Below are 25,787 nucleotides of genomic sequence, written 5' to 3' on the forward strand. Positions count from 1 at the left end.
AGAATTTTCTGTTCTCTTCCCATTCCCTGTTCAAACACTTCAGAGTGTTCCACTGAGTTGATACAGTCTTATGTTTCCAGTCACCCCCTCCCTACTAGACAGCTAGGTGAGTCTGCTTTTTTTTCTTTAGCAGTAACTGCCGTAAACATGGATATAGCACTTTTTATCTGTTAAAATAAGTCTTTAGCTGGTCAAAGGGTACACTACACTTCTGTATTCCAAAGCTTCCATGTGTGTCTGCAAGTGGTATGAAAAGATGAGATGACTGATAGTCTCATAGAATCTGTAATATAATTCTGTGTATGTTTGACAGATTTAGTCATCTACTTTAGAAATTCACTTAAAAAAAAAAAAAGCACTACACAGGAGAGCAGTTTTCCTATTTTTCACAAATGTGGATAATTTGGGGCACACTAAAGGGGAAGCAGCCCATGCTCTCACCACTGGTGAGACTGGGGAGCCTGAGACTATTAGCTTGCTCACCAGGCAGCAGCAGTAGCACCTGTCCTCTGGCCAGGACACCCCACGAGGAGTACGACGGCTGGGGAGGACCTTTGGCCAGGACACTCCACGAGGAGCACGACGGCTGGGGAGGACTGGGACATAACAAATGGGTCTTCCTCTAGGACCTTTAAAAGACAGAACATTCTTCTCTGTCTGGGAAATAATCTGAAGTAAAATGGATTTGGGGGAGTGGTCTCTCTCAGCCCTTGTTCATGTTCCTGTCTGGAGAAAAGAGTCTAGTGGCTTCAAAAATAAGATGAACAAGTATGCTGCAGAGCAACCTGAATCTGAAGGCAAATCTGAGTGCTGGACCTAGGCAGGCACATCCTGGCTCATAAATAACCTAGTCAAACAAAGATATTTCAAAGGGGACTTCCCTATACTGCAGGGATGCGGAGCCAGATTAAATCCCTTCCTATGCAAGCACTGTCTTCCCTAACCCAGAACATACAGGATCGGCACAACTCTCAACTATCACAAGAGACACCTTATTCTTCCTCTTCCAAGCACCATACATTCATTCAACAAAGCATTAACTGAGTGAGCACCTACTGTGTGCTAAGCACTGTGTCAAGTTAGAGCAAAAGTGTACAACACAAAATAAAATCTCCAAAGGAAATGGATTTTAAACTTTAACAAAAGGAATTTGGGTCAGGCATCAGAGGAAACTTACTGACCGTGAGGGGCGTAAGACACAGGCATGGGAGACTGAGGGAGCTTGTGCAATCTCCTCCGCTGGAGGTCTATAAAGATAGCTCTAGGGCTGGAACAATCCCACCTAGAGGCAGGGGGAAGGACCAAATGACCTCACAACATCCCCGGGTCTGCTTCATCATCCACAATGCAATTCCCCTGGCAGGCCAGTAGCAATGCCCTCTTCCCCCCACCCACCAGAGGCACTTACCACTGAGCTCTTCTCAAGTAGGCTTTTATATAAGTGTCATCGAGCTTCACTGCATTTGTGCAGTCTTCTATTGCATCATCTAGTTTCCTAAGCTTCAGGAGAGAGAGAGCAGTCATACTTCACATCTTCGGTGACTGAGGGAGCCCAGAAGCTGTGGCCATGGCTTCAAAATTCTAAGAGGATCAACTGGTCATGCGGGCCCACTGTCACATTCATTCTTAGAGAGCTAGTCCCTCAGACAGCTAGTTTTTGCTAAGGACACCAAATTCAAAACTGGGTTCTTTCCTAAGTGATGGAAGCCAGGCACACTTATCTGCAAGCAAAAACCACATCTACTGCTTCAGGTTAGTGCCCAACCAGACATGGCGAGAGGAAGGGTGGTTCTTGCCTCCTATTCTTCCAGAGGCCAACTGGAAGAATAAGAATTACTGTAAATTTTTAAGCCACTAGGACTCTGCAAGAGTAAGGAGCCTATTCTTGTTTCCTGATGGTTGTGTGGGACAGCACTTAGGGTATTTTCCAATGAGCAGGGTGACCATCAGTTATACTGGAGAAAAAACTAAGCCTGCCTCATATTCTCATGTCCTCAGAATCCCTCCTAAAAAAGAGTCACTTGGTTAGGCAAAAAGAAGCAACACTTGCTTTAAAAATTATCTCAACGCCTTTAGCCATTCTCTTTTTTTTTCCCTAGCCATTTTTTTACTGGAAGAGAGAATCTTGAAGAACAGGTGGGAATATCCTTCCAAACTGTCCCTCAAGTGTCCCTAAATTCCACAGAAAAAAAAGCTTGCCTCTCCGAAGTTCGTTCCTCACAAGCTGAAATATTAACCTTTTCTCTTCTCATCTGGTTTACCCTTACTGGGCAAAGTTCCCAAGACCTTTTTGTTGGCCCTTAAAAATATAGGCCCCAAGTCGCAGATCAAGTGCTTGCTTACCTTGGAATTAACCGTACCCCGATTACAGTAGAGTTTAGCATTTGTTTTTATATTGTTGGGGTCTATCCCCAGGGCTTCTGTGTACAGTTCATATGCTAACTTGTAATTTCCTTCTTTAAATGCTTTATTCCCATCTTCTTTCTTTGCTTTAAGTGCTTTGGCATTCTACAAAGAAAAGCAAGGGGAGTTTCAGTTCACATCCAGAAACCCTCAAACCACTGCAGAGAGAGTCCAGAGTCTATTTTCTGTTTCTTAGATCCAAGGATGGCCCCCTACCCTGCCCAACCCCACCACTTGGGCTATTTGTTGCTCATTGGTGCTTGCTACAGAGTGGACGGGAGAAACCGAGATTTACAAAACAATACCAATGAGACCTGTGTTACCCAGAGTTTACCTCTCTCTACTCCCCAGAATAAGCATTACTATCTTTTCTTCACTGAAGGAAGAAAAAAAGAAAAAACACTGAGATATTAAAAGGATCTGACTCTAAATTATCATATTTACCTTCAGGCAAATACAAAGTTGTCCTGAAACAAATTCTAATGAAAGAACCAAGCATCCTGGCAAGGTGGGAAGAAGTGCTATCACATTCCCTGTGATGGGCGGAAACCTTTCACCCTGTCTTAAAAGTGCAAAGAGGAAGCTTTCTTTCCTGCCCAGATCTGGTGCCTAGAACTTACTCTGCAAGCAACGCAGGCCTTCTCGTGGTCAGGAGCCATCCTGAGAGCCTGTACAAAAAACTGAACCGCCTTCTCAATACAATCTTCATAATAAAGGCAAAGACCTCGTACATACAGAGCATCGGCATTGGTGGAATCCATTCGTAAAATGTCACTGCAACAGCCAGAAAGGGGCACATTCAGCTGTGGTCTGGATTTCCCTCACCTTTACTATCATTTGGCCACTTTTTTTTCCTTGACCATGTGTCTAATATGGAAAGTATCCAAAGGTAGATTCCCAAGAACTCCTCCAAAATTACCTGTTTTCCCCCCTTATACACTATGTCTCACAATCTTTATTAGAACAGGGTTGGCAGATACAGCCCACAGGACCAAATCCCACTTGCTGCTGGATATTGTAAATAACATTTCTTTGAAATCCAGCAATACTATTCATTTATCTATTATCTACGGCTGCTTTTATACTGTAGTGACAGAGGTGAATTGTTAACAGAGATCACACAGCCTGCAAAGCCTAAAATATTTACTAACTGGTCCTTTACAGTTTGCAAACCCCTTGAGTAGAAACAAAAGAACACTTAACATCTGTTCTTTCACGTACAGGTCAAGTACCTATTGAAGTTTGTAAAACCCTTAGGTTTTCAGACCTGGTCCAACCTCTGGCTTTAAATCCCAGGAAGGTCTGATCACCCTATCTATAGAACCGTATATAACTCCTGATGTAGAGAGCTGCTGGACAGCATTTGTTCAGTGCTATCTGGCATTTCACTGCAGAACTGGCTTGACTTCATACCTGGCCACAGACTGTGCTTCTGGGTAACGACCCAGCATTGCTAAACATTCTGCTTTGAGGATTTTGAAGCGATGGCAGGCAGGGGCATATTCTAGGGCACGGTCCATGCAAAAAACAACCTATGGGGAAGAAGAAAGCAAATGAGATTCTTCATCCTGAACTCCAGAAATGTCTTTACTTTAGTCTGGTCACAGGTAACAGAGAGATTTAAGGGAAAGTAATGCCAGAGGTTTAAGAACATTCCTAAATTACCAGCCTAAACCACTGAAATGAGGAGAGCACTTGATCCAGACGATGACAACAGCAGCAAACACTTACTGAGTACTTTATACACTAACTCATTTAATGCTCGCAACAATTTTATCAAGAAAGTTGTATTACTACCCTTATCTTTATTTTTTCTGGCTTTATTATTTTTTAAATTAATTTATCTGACTGGGCCGGGTCTTCATTGCGGCGCACAGGCTCTTCGCTATGGCACATGACTGTCTCCAGCTGTGGCGCCCAGGTTTAGTTGCCCCGCAGCATATGGGATCTTAGTTCTCTTCTCTGACCAGGGATCGAAATTGTGTCCCTTGCATTGGGAGGCGGATTCTTAACCACTGGACCACCAGGGAAGTCCCTGTTACCCTTCTTGAGATGAAAAAACTAGAGATTAAAATAACTCGTTCAAGGTCACCAAAGCCAGTAAGTGATAAGAAGAGAATTTGATCTTAGACACGAAGATCCAGAGCCTATAACCCTAATCACCATGCTAAGGTGCCTCCACAGGGAATTCAATCGATAGTGACTGTGATCAAAACTCTCATTCTTGGTCTTCCCTGGTGGTCCAGTGGTTAAGAATCCACCTGCCAATGCAGGGGACCCAGGTTAGATCCCGGGACTGGGAAGCATCCACATGCAGCAGGGGAACCGAGCCCACGCACTGCAACCACTGAATTCCCACACTCTCTAGAGCCCATGCTCTGCAACAGGAGAAGCCACCACGATGAGACCACCACACACCATAACAGACAACAGCCCACTCACTGCAACTAGAGAAAGCCCTCGGGCAGTAACAAAGACCCAGCGAAGCCCAAAATAAATAAAACTAAAGAAAAAATAAAAACAACTCTCATTCTTCTAGTAGAAATACTATTATTTGCTACTTTGCATAATTCATGCTTAGCCTAGTAAGAAAGACAAGGAACAGCAAACGAGAACCTGATAGAGTCACTGCTCCCTACACCACTGACACCACTCACAGCTGCCTCCTTCCTGTGGCGCGAGCCTCACATGTCACTGACTGCCCTGGTGGCCACTCTTCCACTTTAGAACAGAATATCCAATATATTAGTCCGTCCTCAGTGGTCCTAGACTATACTTACCACGTCACTATACTAACCAAAATGTAAGTTACACACACACACAGCTCGGATTTTTTTCATTCTTTCAGCTTAATAAAGATTCTCCATATATTCCCATCTTTTTTCTCAGTTTGTTCTCTGAGCTTTCACTTTTTGTTTATCTGCTATTCCTGGGAGATTCTTCTTGAATCATATTCTCCTAGGAATAACTGATCCAACAGAGAAATCTGGAGTTCAGGGACACCTATTCCCTCTAAAAATCTGGTCAAGAAGTGATGAAGTTTGAAAACTTAGAAATAACTCAAAGTCTATCAACAGGAGACTAGTTAGGTAACGTAGACATTCATAGAACAATATGTGGCTCTAACGTAGAATGAAGAAGCTCTCCATATTAATATGGAAAGACTTCCAAGGCCTATTAAGTAAAAAAAATTTTAAAAAGGGCAAGGTATAGAACTTTGCATAGCATTATTACCTTTCATTCAAAAAAGAGAGAAAAAAAAAAGAAAATGAAGAATCTGTATTTGTATTTGTTGGGAATTCCCTGGTGATCCAGTGGTTAGGACTTGGCGCTTTCTCTTCCAGGGGCCGGGTTCACTCCCTGGTTGGGGAACTAAGATCCTGCAAGCCACACAGCACGGCCAAAATCAGTATTTGTTTATTTATGTAGACCAAAACTGTAGCAGAAAATAGAACAAGAACAGTGCTTACCCCTGGGGTGACAAATAGACAGATGGAAGACAAGTTTGGAGAAAAACTTATCACTGTTTATACTTTCCAGCCTCTGAACCAAGAATAGCATTTATTCAAATATTTAAATTTAAAAGTAAGGGAGAGTAAGTAAACACCATGAGCTGTTGCACCTGGAAGACTTTTCTGCAGTGTCAACAGTAGGGACGCTTCTCCTTGAATGACACAGGTTATACCATGGAAATTCTAAGGACCATAGGAAAATGCAGGCATTGAATAGGGGAGTCATGGTGCTAATTTCCCCCTCCTTAAACAGAAAAAGACTTAGGGGAGAGCAGTCAGTCAAATGTAAGCAGTCACACCCTGCTGCCTTTGCTAGGCTCTGTACCGAGATGGTTCGGCTCCTGGTGGGGAGTGTCAGTTGGAGCTTTAGGGCTTCACTTCCCACCCCCACCTCCCCAGGACTATGGACAGCTGCAGGCAAAGAAGATCTTTGTTTCTTACAAGTTCATCTGTTTCCCCTGCCAGGATCATAATTCTTCATTTGTGACATCACCATGAACTACAGTGGGGGGGCTGGGATGTCACAAACAGAAGATTCTGTCACAAACTGGGGATTCTGGCTCTAGGATAGGCAAGAAAGAAAAGAAACCCAAAAGACCGCCTTTTGAGACAAAGCTTTTGCTTATGTAAACCTCAGAAAACGTGACAGGAGGCAGAACTGCTTTCCAAACATACACGCACACACACACACAAAGTATGAATCACACTACAAAGACACCACGGTTACTAAAACCAATGGACAGAAGAGGGATGCTAATAAGTTAATACGGACTCTATAAGCTAATCAGATATTACCACATAAAAAGACCATCACAGTCTGTGACTTAAGAATGATTCTTAACTGTACCCTTTCATCAAGCATTTGAGGACCTGCTATAGAAAGTACTGAGCAAATTCCCACATAAGAATTGACAACTCCAGCTCTTGGATGATACAAACTTCTTTTAAGTGATCCTGAAAACTGATCCTTATCAGTGACTTTTAACCCTTTTCAAGGCCACTTACCTCCCTTTGAAACTAGTGAAAGCTGCTTCCAAGTTCCCTTGCTCAAGACCTAGAAAGATACCTGCAACTCGGATACCTATCCCCATGTCTCACACAGGTCAATCCCTTTGCCAAGTACATTTTTCATGAACTGCCATACAGCTCCATAAAGGACAGTGGTGTGCTTTCGTGGAAACACTTAACATCAAAAGGGTAGTGTTTATAGCCTGACGACAGGCTATAAAAACACTACTCAAAAACGTAAAAGGGGTCTCTACTTTTTATTTACAGCTGCGTTCAGTTCGCAGGTATTAAAGCTAGCTCTCATTATTCTAATAAAAATATGTAATCCAAACTTAATATTTAATTCCAACTGGCTTTTCCTTTACTAACCACCACACTTTTAGGCTGCTACCTCCTATCAGAAATAGGGATGAACTCAAGTAACAGACTTGTACTGCTTTTTATTACAAAGTGAAATAAAATTAAGAAAAGAAACACTTCAACAAAAAAGTTTTTTTTAACTCTGTTGATGTAGAGCAACAGGACCTCTCACTCCTTGCTGGTGGGAATGCAGAAGGATACAGGCCACTTTTGAAGACAGTTTGATAGGTTCTTGTAAAATGTAACAAAGTTTTACTATAGGCTCTAGTAATTGCACTTCTTGGTATTAACCCAAAGGAGGTGAAACTTAAAGCCACACAAAAACCTGCACACAGATGTCTAGAGCAGCTTTATTAATAACTGCCCAAAACATGTTGTAACAAATATATCTCTGGAATTCCCCTCTGGGGAATGTGGATAATGGAGGAGGCTATCCAAGTGTGGGGCAGAAGGGCTACGGGAAATTTCTGTACTTTCCTCTCAATTTGGCTGTGAACCTAAAACGTTCTTAAAAAAATTAAGTCTTTAAGAAAAAAAGAGGGAAAGAAATGGCCAATGCCAAATTAAAGGGAAATTTATTGTTTTAGATCTTCTGTACCTTACTACTCCTCTAATTACCACACACACACACACACACAGAACTTTGTGAGAAAAGTGTAGATGAGATTTTTACATAGTTGTAGTTTACCTTCCGAAAATCCCGCTTCTCAAAATCCGTTTCTGCTATTTTCTCATATTCTATGACTGCATTCGCATTCTTGAACTACACCAGAAAAATCATATAAGAGAGTTTTAATGAAGCTGTAAATTCCACAACCACAAAACCCAACAGGGCCTTGATGAATTTATTTAAAGAAAATCAGAACCACAGATTTTCACAAGTCATATTGGTGAAGATGCAGCCAAGATTTCTTAACAGAAAGGTGAAGGCCCAACCTTCACCCTCAGTTTGAACTTAAAAGTCAGAAACATAAGAACCACGACAAGATGTATGTAAAATAAGAGGCCCTGTCAGGGGTTTGGTGAGATTCTCACTAAAATGTATCCAACAGTAAACAAGGTACATAAGAAAATGGAATTAAAACATGTTTTAGCTGCTAACAATTTAATTAGGATCTGAATTCATGCAAATTTTTTAACCTCACTCAAAGCAGTTCCTTGATGCATCTGCCCATGCCCCACTTCTGCCAACTCGGAAACTCTCTACATTTCATAGATTTTCCAAAGCTGTAAATCATATTCAAAACCCCTTTTACAGATAAGGAAGCTGAGGCTCTGAGAGACTATGAGACTTGTGCACAGTCACCCAGGTGTGGCTGATGGCAGAAGTGAGACAGGATCTCAGTTCTGATTTTCAAGTCACTATTCCTCCCAAATACACCACCGTGTTTCCTCTGATACAAACAAGGTCAAGCCCATACCTCCTGCTGGGCCTGAGCATTTTTGTGATCCAGTTCTAGGGCTCTCTGGAAACTACGACACGCCGCCATGGCATTCCCTAGAGATAGGTGGCATTTGCCTTCTCGTAGATGTCCCTAGGAGAAACACAAACGGGGAAGAAAAGGAACATGACTGGCCAAGCAAAGGGACATCAACAGCAGGAACACCCACACAAAACCAACAAGGGATGAAAAGAGCCAGAGCAGCAGTTATCAGCCAGGGATGACTCTGCCTTCCACGGCACATTCAGCAGTGCTAGATATGTTGTTGCTTGTCACAACTGGGAAAGCAGGGAATCTGCTGAAATATCCTACAATGCACAGGACAGCCTCCTACAATAAAGAATTATCTGGCCCGAAATGTTAATAATGTCAAATCTGAGAAACCCTGGGCTATAGGAACTCAAGTACAAGCAACTTAGTACCCCTGAAAGAGCCCTATTACATACCCGGACGAAAGTGTCATCCAACCTCACTGACTGCTGTGCATCCCCGAGAGCTTCCCGGAACTTTCCGAGCATCATCAAGGTGGCGGCTCGATTCCCATAATAGCTAGCATTTTTAGGACACATATCTACAGGAAAGGCAGAAGAATGTGAAACAAAGTTTAGCGTGGGTCACTGCTTCAAAAACTCAGGGGCACCGACACCCTCAGAACTATATCAAGACAATCAAACTATAAAAGGAATGTTGGCATGCTCTCTTTAAAGGCCATGGCCAAATTTTTGACTACTTGTGCAACGGACAGTAACAATGGTGAAATCAATTTACAAATAAAAGTTATTTAGAAATGATTTATATTTAGCTTTAAAGTGTACTGATTATCTTTTAGGAGTGACGGGTTAGCACATTTATCTTAATGATTTGTATTTTATGTAATAAGATACAAAAACGAATTTGCATTTATTGAGTTGGAGGTGCAGACGGAGCAATTTAGGTGAGAAAAATGCTGATACGAGATTAAAATACTGCAAACTGAGCATGTAACTAAGACTTGTTAATATCTACAAAGGTCTCTTTCAGTTCTGGTTTCCTCAGTGTGAAACAGATCACCAGCCCAAGTTCATGCATGAAACAGGGCACTCAGAGCCGGTGCACCAGGACAACCCAGAGGGAGGGGATGGGAAGGGAGGTGGGAGGGGGGTTCGGGATGGGGGACACATGTACACCCACGGCTATTTCATGTCAACGTATGGCAAAAACCATAATACTGTAAAGTAATTAGCCTCCAATTAAAATAAATAAATTATTTTAAAAATCTACAAAGGTCATTTTCTAAGACAGTAAATGAACTGGCAATGGCTGAGAGGATTAAGGTGGTTATCCTTCTGCCATATTATCTAGAATTTCTGGAACTGCCTTTAATTTGCCAAATGAAGAACCACCTGCTTGAGCCACAGAAAGTTATTCTTTCAGGTCACTAAACCCAAAATAGTTCACACAGTTAACAGTTATCAATCTACTAAGCAGAAAGATTACTTCTTACAGAGGAGCTATTTATAACAGCATTTGGCAAATTATTTTCAAGCATATTCCTTCTCACCTATGGCTTTTGTATAATAGTTATAAGCTTCATTGTAATCTTTCTTGGCATAGTAGGCATTTCCTTGTTCCTTGAAAGACTCTGCTTCTCTGAAAAGGAAAGAGAAAGAGAATCATGTTACTATACCCAGGGAATGACCTCTATAATCTCATGGGAGCAATCTTTTGGTCTAGAGTACCCGGCACATAGAGCTGAAAGTTAATGTGATACTTGAAGGAATTTATAGATTTGTTCAACGGGCTGATGTACCAAAAGGAGGTGCTAATGAAAGAATTTAATGTACAGGAGACAGGGATCAAGACCATCCCCATGGAAAAGAAATGCAAAAAAGCAAAATGGCTGTCTGGGGAGGCCTTACAAATAGCTGTGAAAAGAAGAGAAGCGAAATGCAAAGGAGAAAAGAAAAGATATAAGCATCTGAATGCAGAGTTCCAAAGAATAGCAAAAAGAGATAAAGCCTTCTTCAGCAATCCATGTAAAGAAATAGAGGAAAACAACAGAATGGGAAAGACTAGAGATCTCTTCAAGAAAATTAGAGATACCAAGGGAACATCTCATGCAAAGATGGGCTCGATAAAGGACAGAAATGGTATGGACCTAACAGAAGCAGAAGATATTAAGAAGAGATGGCAAGAATACACAGAAGAACTATACAAAAAAGATCTTCACGACCCAGATAATCACGATGGTGTGATCACTGACCTAGAGCCAGACATCCTGGAATGTGAAGTCAAGTGGGCCTTAGAAAGCATCACTATGAACAAAGCTAGTGGAGGTGACGGAATTCCAGTTGAGCTATTTCAAATCCTGAAAGATGATGCTGTGAAGGTGCTTCACTCAATATGCCAGCAAATTTGGAAAACTCAGCAGTGGCCACAGGACTGGAAAAGGTCAGTTTTCATTCCAATCCCAAAGAAAGGCAATGCCAAAGAATGCTCAAACTACTGCAAATTGCACTCATCTCACACGCTAGTAGGAGAAGGGAATGGCACCCCACTCCAGTACTCTTGCCTGGAAAATCCCATGGATGGAGGAGCCTGGAAGGCTGCAGTCCACGGGGTCGCTGAGGGTTGGACATGACTGAGCAACTTCACTTTTCACTTTCATGCATTGGAGAAAGAAATGGCAACCCATTCTAGTGTTCTTGCCTGGAGAATCCCAGGGACGGGGCATCCTGGTGGGCTGCCGTCTATGGGGTCGCAGAGTCGACACGACTGAAGTGACTCAGCAGCAGCAGCACATGCTAGTAAAGTAATGCTCAAAATTCTCCAAGCCAGGCTTCAGCAATACATGAACTGTGAACTTCCTGATGTTCAAGCTGGTTTTAGAAAAGGCAGAGGAACCAGAGATCAAATTGCCAACATCCGCTGGATCATGCAAAAAGCAAGAGAGTTCCAGAAAAACATCTATTTCTGCTTTGTTGACTATGCCAAAGCCTTTGACTGTGTGGATCACAATAAACTGTGGAGAATTCTTCAAGAGATGGGAATACCAGACCACCTGACCTGCCTCTTGAGAAACCTATATGCAGGTCAGGAAGCAACAGTTAGAACTGGACATGGAACAACAGACTGGTTCCAAATAGGAAAAGGAGTATGTCAATGCTGTATACTGTCACCCTGCTTATTTAACTTATATACAGAGTACATCATGAGAAACGCTGGACTGGAAGAAACACAAGCTGGAATCAAGATTGCCGGGAGAAATATCAATAACCTCAGATATGCAGATGACACCACCCTTATGGCAGAAAGTGAAGAGGAACTCAAAAGCCTCTTGATGAAAGTGAAAGTGGAGAGTGAAAAAGTTGGCTTAAAGCTCAACATTCCGAAAACGAAGATCATGGCATCCGGTCCCGCCACTTCATGGGAAATAGACGGGGAAACAGTGGAAACAGTGTCAGACTTTATTTTTCTGGGCTCCAAAATCACTGCAGATGGTGACTGCAGCCATGAAATTAAAAGACGCTTACTCCTTGGAAGGAAAGTTATGACCAACCTAGATTGCATATTCAAAAGCAGAGACATGACTTTGCCAACAAAGGTCCGTCTAGTCAAGGCTATGGTTTTTCCTGTGGTCATGTACGGATGTGAGAGTTGGACTGTGAAGAAGGCTGAGCGCCGAAGAATTGATGCTTTTGAACTGTGGTGCTGGAGAAGACTCTTGAGAGTTCCTTGGACTGCAAGGAGATCCAACCAGTCCATTCTGAAGGAGATCAGCCCGGGATTTCTTTGGAAGGAATGATGCTGAAGCTGAAACTCCAGTACTTTGGCCACCTCATGTGAAGAGTTGACTCACTGGAAAAGACTGATGCTGGGGGGGAAGGGGACGACAGAGGATGAGATGGCTGGATGGCATCACTGACTCGATGGACGTGAGTGAGTCTGAGTGAACTCCGGGAGGTGGTGATGGACAGGGAGGCCTGGCGTGCTGCGATTCATGGGGTCGCAAAGAGTCGGACACGACTGAGTGACTGAACTGAATGAAAGAATCTGAGTTTTTCGGATGCTATATTTTTTGGTCACTTTGATACATTCAAACTAAATCAAGAAAACTCTCCCATGCTGCCTGACCTCCCTTCTCACTATCCCTACCTTTAATCATTCCTTTAGGACAGACACCAACTTACAGACACTCTCTCACAGAGATGAAATTTTTATATTTATGTCCTTTCCACTGTGTCACAACTTCTGCCTCTTTAGCAAACTGACAAAATCAGTTATAGGTAATTCCTTTCAGGGGTAACTGATTTCTCAATGTGAAATGAGTCGTATCCTTGGAATTTTGATGATTTATTCTTTCGAAAACTGGCTCATGCATTGGTCACCAGAAGGACAAACAGCAAAGCAGGTGACAAAGATGTTAAAAGCATAGCATATTGGTGTTTAAGATGGAGGACAGAGCTGAGTGACAGGAGACACACAAAATATCGGCTGCCAGAGTCATACTCTAAGAGGGACCCGCCTACTGGAAGTCTCTCTGTCACATCTATGTGGATGCTTACTGCTCCCCTGACCATCCCTCTAGTACCTTGCATAACACCCAATGGGTAATATAAAAAATTCTGCCCTACTCCAAGATCCAATTTTTGAAGCTGTGCCATGAGACAAACTATACTTTCAAAAAGACAATGATATATAATGGGGAATTATGATTTTGACGAAAAAACTAAAATCAAATCAGATATGACCAACAATATCTCAAAGAACAAACTTGTAACCTATATCAGAGATACCCAAAATCACTCTGATGAATCACCCTAATGACCAACCTGAATGACAATAGTTCTTTACCAAAATAACTAAATATCTGGGCATTTCTGTTCTAAGAAAGAGTAACGAAATTTCTTTTTGCCTTTTTCTTTAACACATGCTAAGAGCCCAGTTCAAGGGCTGCCTGAAGTGAAGATCAAAGTACAGTTGTTAACCTTGGTGATGGTACAAGAAGTTTACAGCTTGATTCTGTGCACTGCGGCACCTGGGAGATTTGTGATTTTATTTACTCATGTATTTTAAACTATAAACTAGTAAAGCCATCTTTTATTGAGGCGATCTCTCTTTCCAGTTTTTTCCATCACTGCCCTGGCAAGACCCACTAACATGAAAGGTCTGCTAGCAGAAAGGAGAGGCAAAATGGGGGACTCCCTTGGCAGTCCAGTGGTTAGGATTTGGCGCTTTCACTACAGGGACCCAGGTTCAATCCCTGGTTGGGGAACTAAGAAAAAAAAAAAAAAGAACTCAGAAAAAGAAAAGGAAAATGACCTATAAATGCTGACAGATTTGATCTGTGATGGATTTGAATAATTTTATTATACCAATTGTCACAATGCCATAAAGAGGCCATCTGCTATTAAAAGTTCTCAAGGAGGATCCCCCAAGTGCAAGACTTATAAGACCAAGCACAATCTTTCTACATGGTGAACACCATACTGTAACTGTCAATTAAGCCAGGCACTATAAAAATGATGAAGAGCCTATCCTTTAAGAGCAGACATGCCAGGGACTTCCCTGGTGGTCCAGTGGCTAGGACTCTGATCTCTCAGTGCTGGGGCCCTGGGTTTGATCCCCAAATGGGAACTATATCCCACATATTACAACTAAGACCCTGTGCAGCCAAATAAATAAATAAAAATAAATATTAAAGAAAAAAGAGCAGACATGCCAAAAGACTGAAGAAAGGACTTCTCCAACACTGGATGTCACAAGTTGAGTCAAACCACTATGAAGAAATGAGAGGAGAAAATGCAAAAGAAGCATTAGACCCAAACTGTATCTGAGAAGACCTAGCCTTCTCTTCAGTCAGCCAGTGGCTAAGACCACACAAATTCCTGAGCAAAACTAAAGGCAGCTGGGCACTCAGATACATGTTGTGTCAGTGTAAAAAGCTTGTTAGTCAAAGATCGAACAATCTGGAGAGCTACAGAGAGGTGCCCTTTCTTTCCTGAAAGAGAAGGAGGCCGTAAGTTCAGCACTGGCTTTCTATCCAAGATTCAAAAGATGACTTCTGTGGAAAATCAGTAATCATTACTGAGGCCAGGTACTTTCCATACATTATCTTATCAGGTGAGTTTCATTATTCCCATGTTTCAAAGGAGGAAATTAAGGCTTTGAGGTTAAAAACTGGCTGGAGGTCAGAGTGTAGACTCACACCTGTCAGATCCCAAAGCTGAGCTGTACCCTATCTACTATACTGAGCTCTCTTTAATACTCACCTCTACCTATTGCCTGAGACTTTAAAAATTAATCTGTAATGCTAAGAACAGTGAATATGAATTTCTTTCAACTAAGACACAAAATAGCCCCAGCGTATAAAATCCAACTCCAGACAGGCAATCTGGATTTAAATAAGCCAAATGACACTCCTAACAATTAGTCACAGAGACAGCAGGGCTTCTTTCCCTTTAAGATGCATGACCTAGTGAACTGGACTTTGCCTCCCCCAAGAAATGCATTTCATTTTAGTAAATGGTGAGTAGATTCCATTCTAGAGCAAACAAAGCGAGTAATGTAGAGTCAGCCCACAGCAGAAAGAACAAGAAGAATTGTGTTGTGACAAGTTACCATGTTTTTAACCTCACACTGCACAGCATCAGGCCAGAATTAGCTATTCCCACACAACTGCCTCATGAAAAGGACTTATTTTCATAGAAACATGGTTGATTAACAGCTGCCTAAACAATGGGCACTTAGTGCTTTTAAACTGAATGCTTATTTTTTGCCTCCAGGTCCAACAACCAAAGCGGAGTCCCTCCTTCACTGTGAACCTCCCCACCAAATACGCGATGAGCTCTGACCAATGGCCTGACCCTGAGAGACCAGCCTAGGAAAGAGTGGATCTTCAGAATCCAGCATGGCAGCAGCAACAACTGAACAAGGCCACATCAGGAACAATTCCAGGGTCAAATCCATTCAAGTCCTGCCTGGGAGTCTGAGAAAGGGCTGAAGCTTGTTCAAGTTGCCCCTACAGCCAAGGGACTGAAGGATGAGATGTCAAAGGCACAGGACTGGAAAAGGAGGAGAGCTGGTTAACACTGGAACTGAGGGCAATCTGGCCGTGGCATCTGTCACTCCACTCAACTGCCAGTCAATTAATTTGAGAACCAAGTGAGGTTACATGTACCTAACTGAAACACATCAGTACTAAAAAATGAAGAATTAGGATTAATTGGGTTCACCTGGATCAGGTTAAAAAAGGAACAGATTCAAAAGGGACTACATTAAACTACATATTATTTTTATGGCTGCAAAATAAAATTCAGACTAAACCCTGAAATACAATACCACATCAAAATACACACTTGGTCACAGCTGACCCGATGTCACTATTAACATCTACATTGTATTTCTAGTGCATTTTCAAATTTTCAAAACATTTCCAATGAGGACCCAATATCGTCTGTCTTCCAGTAGAGGAAGAGCTTGTGAGGCACCCAAGGGGGCTGCACAGGTCTCCTAAATCTTCCAGTCTTAAGTTTTCCCCAACTAGATCCTGTTAGTGGCAAGGTTTTTGGGTTAAAACTAATTTATCCAGTTCCACACCCAATCCCTGGATCAACTCCAGGCTGAATAAGTGTCACTTCTCTGATTCACTAAGAGATGCGGGGAATGACTACCTCCATCAGACCAGACCTTTCACTTTAATAGTCAGCAACAAATCCCTGTGAAAACAGCTACTGAAAGGTTTTCCAAAGACTCTGCTCTCTCTGGATGTATGATGGGAAGGTGTCCCACAGCAGGATCAGTGCCAAAGGGCCCGGCTGCCTTCCCTCCACAGACAGAGGTAAGGAGAAGACACTCCACTCTTGTTCTGCTTTGCTACTTTAAGGAATATTTCTTTACTTTTCAGAAATAACTTCATCAATCAGAAAGCTGCAGCATGAAAACCTGCTCTTCTAACACTACATGTGCACTAAAAATCTGTACATCCTCTGATCATGCGGTTCCATTCTCTAATTTAGCACTCATTCACCACAGATGCTAATTACACCAACAAACCCTGCCAAGGGAATCACTGGGTATCACACAGGTCTTAGCAGGGCTCAGCATCATGTGATCAAATCAGACAACTTGGGCTTATGATCACCAGCCAACTTTGCACATTTACAATTCAGCTAAATTAAAAACACATTAAAACACCAAAGCTGAAATAGAATGTGTCCCAAGTTAGATGCTCTATAAAAACTTCAATTTTCTCTCTAAATACTTCCACGTTGAACACAAACAATACCTTTGCCTTAGGCCAACTAGACTACCTTCTAGAAAAGACAGGAGTATTTAGAAACTTCACTCAGCTCTCACTTAAGGCAGGATTCACTGGCAAGTAGTTTTTTTTGTTTTTGTTTTTTAAATGTTTCAACATTACTGGGTTCTCTCTGGAATTACTTCACAGGTATATTTGTAATATACCGTTTTTAGATATATTTTACCCCAGTGCATGAAAAATAAAGACTTCACTACTCTACATTTGCAACTGAAGCAATACTGATTGATTAGATTTCTGAATGACTAAAGTGAGGGGGTGGTGGGTGAACCACTGTGCTCTTATTTCAAGTATTGGGCTAGAATAGACTTTTCATAAAGTTCAGTTCTTCCAACAGCCATTCATAACAGTTTAAATCAAAACATATGTAGCAGCTTGAATGAGGTTTTTTGTTTTTTTTTCTTTGTGTTTTCCCCATGTATTCTGCTACTTCAGAAGTGGAATAAAAATCTAGCTTTGCTAAAATTACAACTCAGGACAAAATGATTTCTTGTTAGAGCAAAGGAGTGTTAGGGGCCTCTGACTTGGAGACTATTTTACTGGCAGGAATAACTTTATAGAAAAAGATATCTTTCCTTTCTTTACCTTCAGGCTTTTAATAATAATACTTTATACTGTCAATGAGTCAAATATCCTTTATCCGTTTGTACTGTATTTAGTACTTCCAAAATGTCACCCTTACTCTATGATTGTTGCACCCATGTCTTTTATTCAATCAAATTTACTAGTTGCCCGTTGATCTAGAAATGCCCTCCATCCTTCAGAATTTACAGGCTCTTGGCCAGTTTCAGAGTAGAAATTCCTTCTTCCTTCCCACAGTATGAGCCTCTTGTCCCAAAGGCATGCCACAGGGGCTGGGTCATGTGTACTCTCTCTGACCTTCAAGAAGAGCAAAGTAACAGGAGCCAGAAACGTTTCACTCCAACTTACCAAATGCATATTATTCTATTTCTTTCTGTTTAGTCCTCTAACCTAACAATTTAAGTTTCACATGAATAGGTGGAAGTTACACATGACCTGGAACAAATATCATGGACAGAGGAGCCTGGCGGGCTACAGTCCAAGGGGTCACAAAGAGTTGGACGTGACTTAGCAACTAAACAACAACGCGATTCCACAGATAACAGTGTTTGCGAAATGCAAAGTGCTGCATACTGATTGCAAACAAAGGCCTCATAAAGGTCCAGAGAAAACAGAACGTGGTCTCTATCCAGCTGCTACATGTTGGTAAGGGTGGGCTGCTGCTGCTGCTACTAAGTCACTTCAGTCATGTCCGACTCTGTGCGACCCCATAGATGGCAGCCCACCAGGCTCCCCCATCCCTGGGATTCTCCAGCAAGAACATTGGAGTGGGTTGCCATTTCCTTCTCCAATACATGAAAGTGAAAAGTGAAAGTGAAGTCGTTCAGTCGTGTCCGACTCTTAGCGACCCCATGGACTGCAGCCTACCAGGCTCCTCCGTCCATGGATTTTCCAGGCAAGAGTACTGGAGTGGGGTGAAGGGTTGGGCTACCCAGCTTCTTTTCCCCAATCTTCTGCAGACTAGAAAGTGTCTGCTTTCACTTAAAAGCCCAGTTAAAACATCCGCCCTCCCCCAGAAAAGAGAAGGAGATGGAGATGAAGAAAATATACCAGTTCAAATTGTCCTGTCTGGACACTCACAGGAGTCTCAACAGGGGCAGAGCCAGAAGAGACCAAGAGGCGCCAAGGGCAGACAGAGACACAGACTACACGAGGCAACAGCGCTCTCTACTGCTCAAGCAGGGAAGGACACCAGCCAATGCACCGGAGCCCGCTGTGTGGTCTACTCAGTGGGGAAAAAGAGGAAGCAAGGAATCAGTCAGGCTGGACAGAAATTCCATCACTGAAGGCAGAAGGATATTCTCAAAGAAATAGTGAACTCAACTTCATTAAATACTTATGCTAGTTCCTTAAATAGGATGTCAAAATCTGTGGCATCTACTTAACCTCCATTTACCCCTGGGAACAGGAGACCCAACCATAAGGCTGTTTTTGAGAAGTGAGCTTGGTAGAAGCTACTCTGAGGACACCAGCCACTGGCTTTTCAGCGTTAGCCAGAGACTTGTTTTCAAAATATCTCCCCGAATCCATCATTTTCTATCCCTTGGTTTCCCATTCTGTGACATCTCCCACTACCCTCATAGGGACACTATCATGCATTAAAAATCAAGAACTGGGGAATTCCCTGGTTAGGACTCCACACTTTCACTACGGAGGGCCTGGGTGTGATTCCCAAACAGGGAACTAGGATCCCTGCGATCCTAGCTGGGCGATGTGGCCAAAAAGTCTAGAACTGAGGAACTACAGTTAAGAAAAAGGCTGCTTTCCAAGCTGTTTTTATGTGTGTATGCGTATGTGTGAGGGGGGTGGGGGGGAGTGGAGATGGGAACCGTAGTCAGGCATCGACATTGCCAACTGTTATTTTGCTTCCCAAGTTTTCTTGGTTCTTGAGTTCATCAGATGGTTGATGGTCTCAGAGCAAACTACCCAAGGAAGAATTCTCAGGACAGCAACACCAATAAGACAAGGTCCTGCTTCTCTCAGACACCCTCCCCAGAAGCCTAATATTAGAATGAGAAGAGACAGTTAACACTTCGCTTATCGGACAATCTGGCCTCCCCACACAAAGTCATATGCCAATAGAAAATTAGGTCTCAGAATCAGACTTTGAAAGTCAAATATTCCTGCTCATATTACCATTCTCAAAAGTCGCAATCACTTATATCCCTGCCATGGTGGGCTAAAACACAGAAACTGCTGTTTGGACCTAGCATGGGGAAGGAAAAAAACTGTCAATCCAATAAAATGAACAGACTACTGGAATAACGTGCATGCTGAATCCTGTTCTTACTGCTGAAATTAAGACAGTTTAAAAGAATACCTGGAACGACCTCTAAGTAACTTCCACATCACTCAGCACAGGAGAAAGGGGACCAACATTAGTGAAGTAAGGGAGAAATGGGCTCTCAGAGGGCCTTTGCATCAGACCACAAGGCACCCAGGCAGCCACCGACCATTGTTCTCCAATCTCTTAAAGACCTAGAGAAAGAAAGCAAAGGCAAGTGCCTACTAGGCAGATTTTAAAAACTTTAAAACTACTAGCTTCAATGACTAAACCAATCCCTGATTGGTTGGAATGTACAATAAGCCTGGGCTTTAAGCCAATCAGAGTTCTGGTCGTTGGGAACGAACTAGACAGTAGAGCAACTGCCACTCACTCACATTTTATTGAAATTGCTCAGTTTACCTGGCTTCAGTTAATATGCGGATCTGAATTAAAGCAGCAGGGAGCAGAGACATCCTTCCTCCAAACTCTACCTTTGCTCCTGCTATGATTAATTAACAATTTTGCCACTTGTTAGTATCGGGGTGCAAGCAATTATTTGCTGGTATTCAGGATTCTGTATTCCTAGGCTTAGCCCTTCCTTAACCATGACTTATTTGTCCCATGTCCCATTTCTTCATGGGACACACATGAGTATACCACACATACTTAGAGTATACCAAAGTGAAAATGAATGCTGAGAGCAGTTTCTCTCTGATTGGGGCTCAAGGTCAAAGAAAATTCCCATTCACCTTGCATGCTTTGTCTAGCTGCCTGCCCTGGAACTTCAAGAGAAAATTTAGGGGGACAAAAACCTAGGAATTTGAAACAGAGTGGGGAAGAAGGGGGAGAGGCATCCCGGCAAGCTCCACAGTTAAGGCCACAAACTCCAAAACACCCCAAGGAGCTGCACTGAATAGCAACTTCTGGATACGGATCCAGGGTTCAGTGCTTCCCACGACCAGTATGCAGAGAGAAATAAAAGGCGAAATTCCAAGAGTTTAGTTTACAATACCGAGGTACTAAGAAAGGGCCTCATAATGACTGTTCTTGCTTTTCTCCATTAGGAAAAACAGATACTGAGAGGATCAGCCCAAGGAATCAGGTTAGGATGCCCTGCTCCCTGGTGGCTCAAGTGGTGAAGAATCCGCCTGCCAACGTAGGATCACTGGGTCGGGAAGATCCCCCAAAGGAGGAAATGGCAACCCACTCCAGTATTCTTGCCTGGAACATCTCCTGGACTGAGGAGCCTGGTGGGTTACAGCCCATGGAGTTGCAGAGTCCAACACGTCTGAGCACGCACTGAGCACGCACGTATGCCCTGCTCCTCAGTCAATGGCTCTTGTAGGGTCTTCCAGACCTCACTGCCCAGTCAGATCCCCAAGGGATATGCTGAGACACAAGTGCTTCTTCTCTTGATAAGCAACTTGAAATCCTTCGATTTTACCATAATAAAGACTACCTACAGTGACCAAACTGCTCCCCAATCCAGGAAATGTGAGCTGAGAGCCTGCACTCAAGATAGGCATTCATATATCAAGTAAAACAATCAGCAACTTCTCAGGAAAATGAGAAGACCTTAAATTAGCTGAAATAAACAACCTCAGAAATTGAGTCCTCTGGGCTTCCCAAGCAGCTTCGTCTGTTCTGGTGGGCAAAGAGAAATAATAATCCTCATATTCAGAAGCCTGATCTATTTTGGACTGCCAACTAACACACCTTTTATTCTAGCCTCTCAGCTATGAGGGAAAAAAGAATTTTGTACAGAGGAACAGGCAAAAAAATGGAAGTCCATTTCTTTCTCTCTTGAGACTCTAAAGCTAAGGAAATAAAACATGCAGCTATTTAAAATGCTACAACCATGAGGTCGAACATCTTGAAAGCTCCTCACTCTGCCCTCTGTGGGACTATGACAATTCAGAAGCAGGCTACCCTAGGGCCGCAATACAAGGAAGAACTCCTTGCTGGACTTTACAAAAACAACCCAAGAGAGACCCATCAACGCTCCTGTCCCCAAGTGAACTGGGACTACGACTGTAACAAGAGACAACACAAACTTGGCCAAAAACTAACCAAGTCAGGTAGTAAAGGGCATCTGTAAGAGACATACCTATCCCTGCCCTCTGCTGTGGCTACACAGGAGGACTCCAGGATACATAAAAAATGTAAAGCCATCTTCCTCCAAAACCTCTAAGTCACCACTCCATTTTCAGCATTGGAAATCTACACGTAAACAAGGCTTTTCCTTACTAACAAGAGTCCAATATTTACCCTCCTAAGGATGTCTTACAAGACAGAAAGTGAAAGTGTGATATTTTTCCTTATTTCATTATATTTTCCTTTTGACTTTTTTACGTGATACACAATAAACATATTTTATTATGTTTTAAAAAGATCTATATGTTTAACATACAAGTCTATTTCATAAGAATGCTTTTGTTTTTCTTTCCTTAGTGGTAGCTAAATCCATGTATTTTACACTCAATGAAATCTTAAACTCCATGAAATAAGGCAGTTAACATAAGTTAACACCTTTCCTTATTCTGTTAACTGCTTGCAAATATCATGTTTTTGTGTGTGTGATGTGGGGTCCCCAGGCGATGCAGTGGTAAAGAATCTGCCTGCCAAGGCAGGAGATGCAGCTTCGATCCCTGGGTCGGGAAGATTGCGTGGAGGAGGAAATGGCAACCCACTCCAGTATTCTTGCCTGGAAAATTCCATGGACAGAGGAGCCTGGTGGGCTACAGTCCGTGGGGTCAGACTGGGCAGGCAGGTGCTATCACCTGGTCACATTACAGCATCACCTGTTTTACCTTTTCTTATGACAGAATATGGAGATGGCAATGGCACCCCACTCCAGTACTCTTGCCTGGAAAATCCCATGGACGGAGGAGTCTGGTAGGCTGCAGTCCATGGGGTCGCTAAGCGTCAGACACGACTGAGTGACTTCACTTTCACTTTTCACTTTCATGCAATGGAGAAGGAAATGGCAACCCACTCTAGTGTTCTTGCCTGGAGAATCCCAGGGACAGGGGAGCCTGGTGGGCTGCCGTCTATGGGGTCGCACAGAGTCGGACATGACTGAAGTGACTTAGCAGCAGCAGCATGATAGAATATCCTCTAAGGCTGAAATTTTTTTTAAGGAAAAAGATTTGCTTCACATAGGGGCTTTGACATGAAACTCAAATTAGGGACAGTGCCTACATCAGAAATTTATACTGAATTCATTTTAAATTACATATAGCCCATCCCAGGGACCTACTAACCTGCAAACCACATTTTGTCAAGGTTCTCAGCTCCCAACAAGTCAGGAACTTGAGACAACTGGCTGCAGTACCCACCCTTAAGCTAGTTAACCATTCATTCTGCCTCCTTGAGTACTTATGTTTCAAATATGGATAGTTAAAAAGAAAAAAAAAAAATCTCAGAATCCTGATTTCAGATTTCATGAACTAACCACAACCACCACCTCAAACCACCCAGACTGAAGCCAGAATGGCCTTGGTATAAAGATACGAAATATGTGGGAAAGAAACTGTGGAACTGTAGTCAATTAACTCGTGGTTGATAAAGAGAGGGCTCCAAACTTCCAGAAGCTTTTTGTTAATTCTGCTCCATGTTTAGGACAAGTATGACTACCCACAACTGTGTTCCAGCCCCACTTCCAATAACCTGCCTTAGCTGTAGCCAAAATCCAGAGTGTTCTCGAAAACCACTCACTCAGCAGCTCCCTTGGCTGGTCCGGACTGGCAATCTCGAGCCACTGCGGCTGCCCAGCAGCGCCAACAGCCCAAGCAGCTGCCCTCCTCCTTGCTGCTTAACTTAAAAAACAGCCCTGGGTAGAATGAGGATCTTCGGAAGGGTGGAGGGAGAGGGCTTGACGTGTACAGCATGAGACAAAACCCCTCACCCTTCTTTCTCTATCACCTTCCACTTCTGGGGTAACCGAAGGGCCACCAGGTCAATCATGGAGACACACACAGTCACCTCGGGCCCAACTAGTGCTCGCTGGGGTACGATTACGGAGGAAAGGGGTGAGGACAGCAAAAGCTCTGCAGATGCAAAGGGCTGACAGACAACAAGGCACAGAAATTAACAAGAGAAGGAGGGGGTCTGGGGAGGTGTAAGAAGGCATCATTATCGCGGTGCCGCCACCTCCACACCCCAAAAGACCTCCAAGATCCCCTCAGAGATCTGGCCTCTACGACGAGAACGACCTTCCTCTCTGCTTGGGGTACAAGGCCATATCTCAGCTCCTCAGCAAGGCGGAAGCGGGAGAGGAGGGCAAACCTCCAAGAGCGCCCCTTCAGGGGGTCCATCCGGACTCAATCTCAGATTGTGGGGGGGGGGGGGTTCTCGGAGGGCGGGGCATCGCCTCTACAGGGGTTGCACCACAGCAAGGACGGGGTTCCCGGAGCCATGGAGCTGAAGCTCGCCTCTTCCCCTACCCTGCCACCCAGTTACCTCTTCGCCTCCTCGTCGTCTAGCAGCTCTGGCTCGGTCGCCGCCATTACCACATCGCACTCCGCGGCAGCCGCCATCTTACCGCCGGGACCAGAGAGCCGGGTGGGAGGTCGGCGGTGAAGAGCACTTCCGGTCGGAGCATCGAGCAGCTCACCGGCGCTGCGCCCAGAGGGGCTCCCTCGGGCCCGTCTACCAGCGAGAGGCTCTGCTTCGGGCCAGAGCGGCCTCCCGCCCCCGGAGGTCCAGGGTGGTCTCCGCGCCGGGGCGGGGGGCCAAGGACGGTTCCTGTGCGTAGGGGGCGCCACTTTACCCGTGGGGCCGAAGAGGGTATAGGAGGGTGTCGCCTCTCTAGGCTTCGGCTTTCCTCAGTATTCTGAGAGCTTCGTTGCCATAACAACTTCCAATCCTAGAGCGTCTCTGGTGATGCTCCGGGAGTCTGAGTTGGGTAGGGACGCTGTGACCCAGGACCCTGGAGATAAAGAGCACCCCCCTACTAATACCTTCCCGACCTTTGAGTATGTCCACAGTCGCCTCCTGCGAAAGGCAAGAAGAGACACTTTGAATCCAGTTTTCCTAGTGTTCATTGGCCCCTGGAAGCCCTGCCCAACCAAGCCTGGGGAACGCAGGGCGTCTTCGCACCGCGCCTTTCATCCCCTCTGGATCTCCAAGTACCAACTGGTTCATCACCCTAATGACGCTGACTCTTTTATGAGGCTGCTTTCATGTCAGCCGCCTGGGAGTGCCATCTCAGCATTAAGCCTAGGGAGGGTGGCACAGAGCCCCAGACCCTGCCCTGGAGTTTATAAGGCAGTTCGCAGGGTGAGGTCCCTGTTCCACAGTGTCCCCAGTGCTCTCAGCCCTCATATAAACTCCCTGCTCAGCACGCTTGTTTTGCCGAATGCAATCTGGATTGGGAACTCAGACAGGGCAAGGACACAGCTTAATTTTCATAGCGCTTCACCCAGACCAATAATTTTTGTGGAGCTGACTTAAATTGGGGTTTCCTGACGTTAAACTGAGGGGCGGGGAGGTTGAAGTTAAAATATTAAAGTTAACGGTTACCAAAGAAGGGGTCAAGGTAATTTAAGAATTTATCCCCCTTCGCCAGTAAAAGTCACTGCTATTGTCCACGAGCTGCTTGCACAGTGCCTGCCTAACACAGTGCTGAGGGAGCTAAACCACACCTGTTGCTGGGTAGTGGAGGATGGGAGAGGCTCCACCGGGGTTGGAAGAGACACATCATTCCTCCAGCCAGTCATTCAACTCTCTCCAAAGCTAGGTTGGAAAGGCACAGACTCGGGCCCTGCTTGTCAATGGCTTATGGTCTACAGTCTAGTGCAGGAGGCCCACCTGTCCTTAACCACCTTCCTACTTTGTGTTCTCTGCATCTTAAACTCTCAATTTAGAGAATGGATACATGCATATATATGGCTGTGTCACTTTGCTGTGTACCC

The 25,787-nt window shown here is 43.8% G+C and overlaps 1 protein-coding gene and 1 long non-coding RNA gene across 3 annotated transcripts in view; both read right to left on the bottom strand.

The window, feature by feature from the left end:
- The window catches only part of DNAJC7 (DnaJ heat shock protein family (Hsp40) member C7), a 30,209-nt gene extending 5,353 nt beyond the window's left edge, over nt 1-24,856 (bottom strand). The window contains exons 1-10 of one of the 2 annotated variants that reach the window (XR_003506689.1): nt 24,334-24,856; nt 10,266-10,354; nt 9,172-9,296; nt 8,705-8,818; nt 7,972-8,046; nt 3,817-3,935; nt 3,024-3,177; nt 2,344-2,508; nt 1,409-1,500; nt 1,182-1,282 (exon numbers count right to left, since the gene is read on the bottom strand). Coding sequence is in view for 1 of the 2 variants with exons in the window: in XM_027516850.1 (XP_027372651.1) it covers nt 1,409-1,500; nt 2,344-2,508; nt 3,024-3,177; nt 3,817-3,935; nt 7,972-8,046; nt 8,705-8,818; nt 9,172-9,296; nt 10,266-10,354; nt 24,334-24,410 (1,010 nt within the window). In the remaining variant the exon portion in view is untranslated. The remainder of the gene's footprint in view (nt 1-1,181; nt 1,283-1,408; nt 1,501-2,343; nt 2,509-3,023; nt 3,178-3,816; nt 3,936-7,971; nt 8,047-8,704; nt 8,819-9,171; nt 9,297-10,265; nt 10,355-24,333) is intronic. The other variant, XM_027516850.1, reaches the window with a different exon arrangement.
- LOC113877089 lies at nt 334-1,175 on the bottom strand. Its single transcript, XR_003506690.1, has 2 exons — nt 598-1,175; nt 334-552 (listed from the first exon to the last, which is right to left on the bottom strand). It is a non-coding gene; the product is annotated as an uncharacterized LOC113877089 (long non-coding RNA).
- Nucleotides 24,857-25,787: the final 931 nt, after the last annotated feature.

The sequence above is a fragment of the Bos indicus x Bos taurus genome, chromosome 19, assembly GCF_003369695.1.
Source record: "Bos indicus x Bos taurus breed Angus x Brahman F1 hybrid chromosome 19, Bos_hybrid_MaternalHap_v2.0, whole genome shotgun sequence".
Lineage (NCBI taxonomy): Eukaryota > Metazoa > Chordata > Mammalia > Artiodactyla > Bovidae > Bos > Bos indicus x Bos taurus.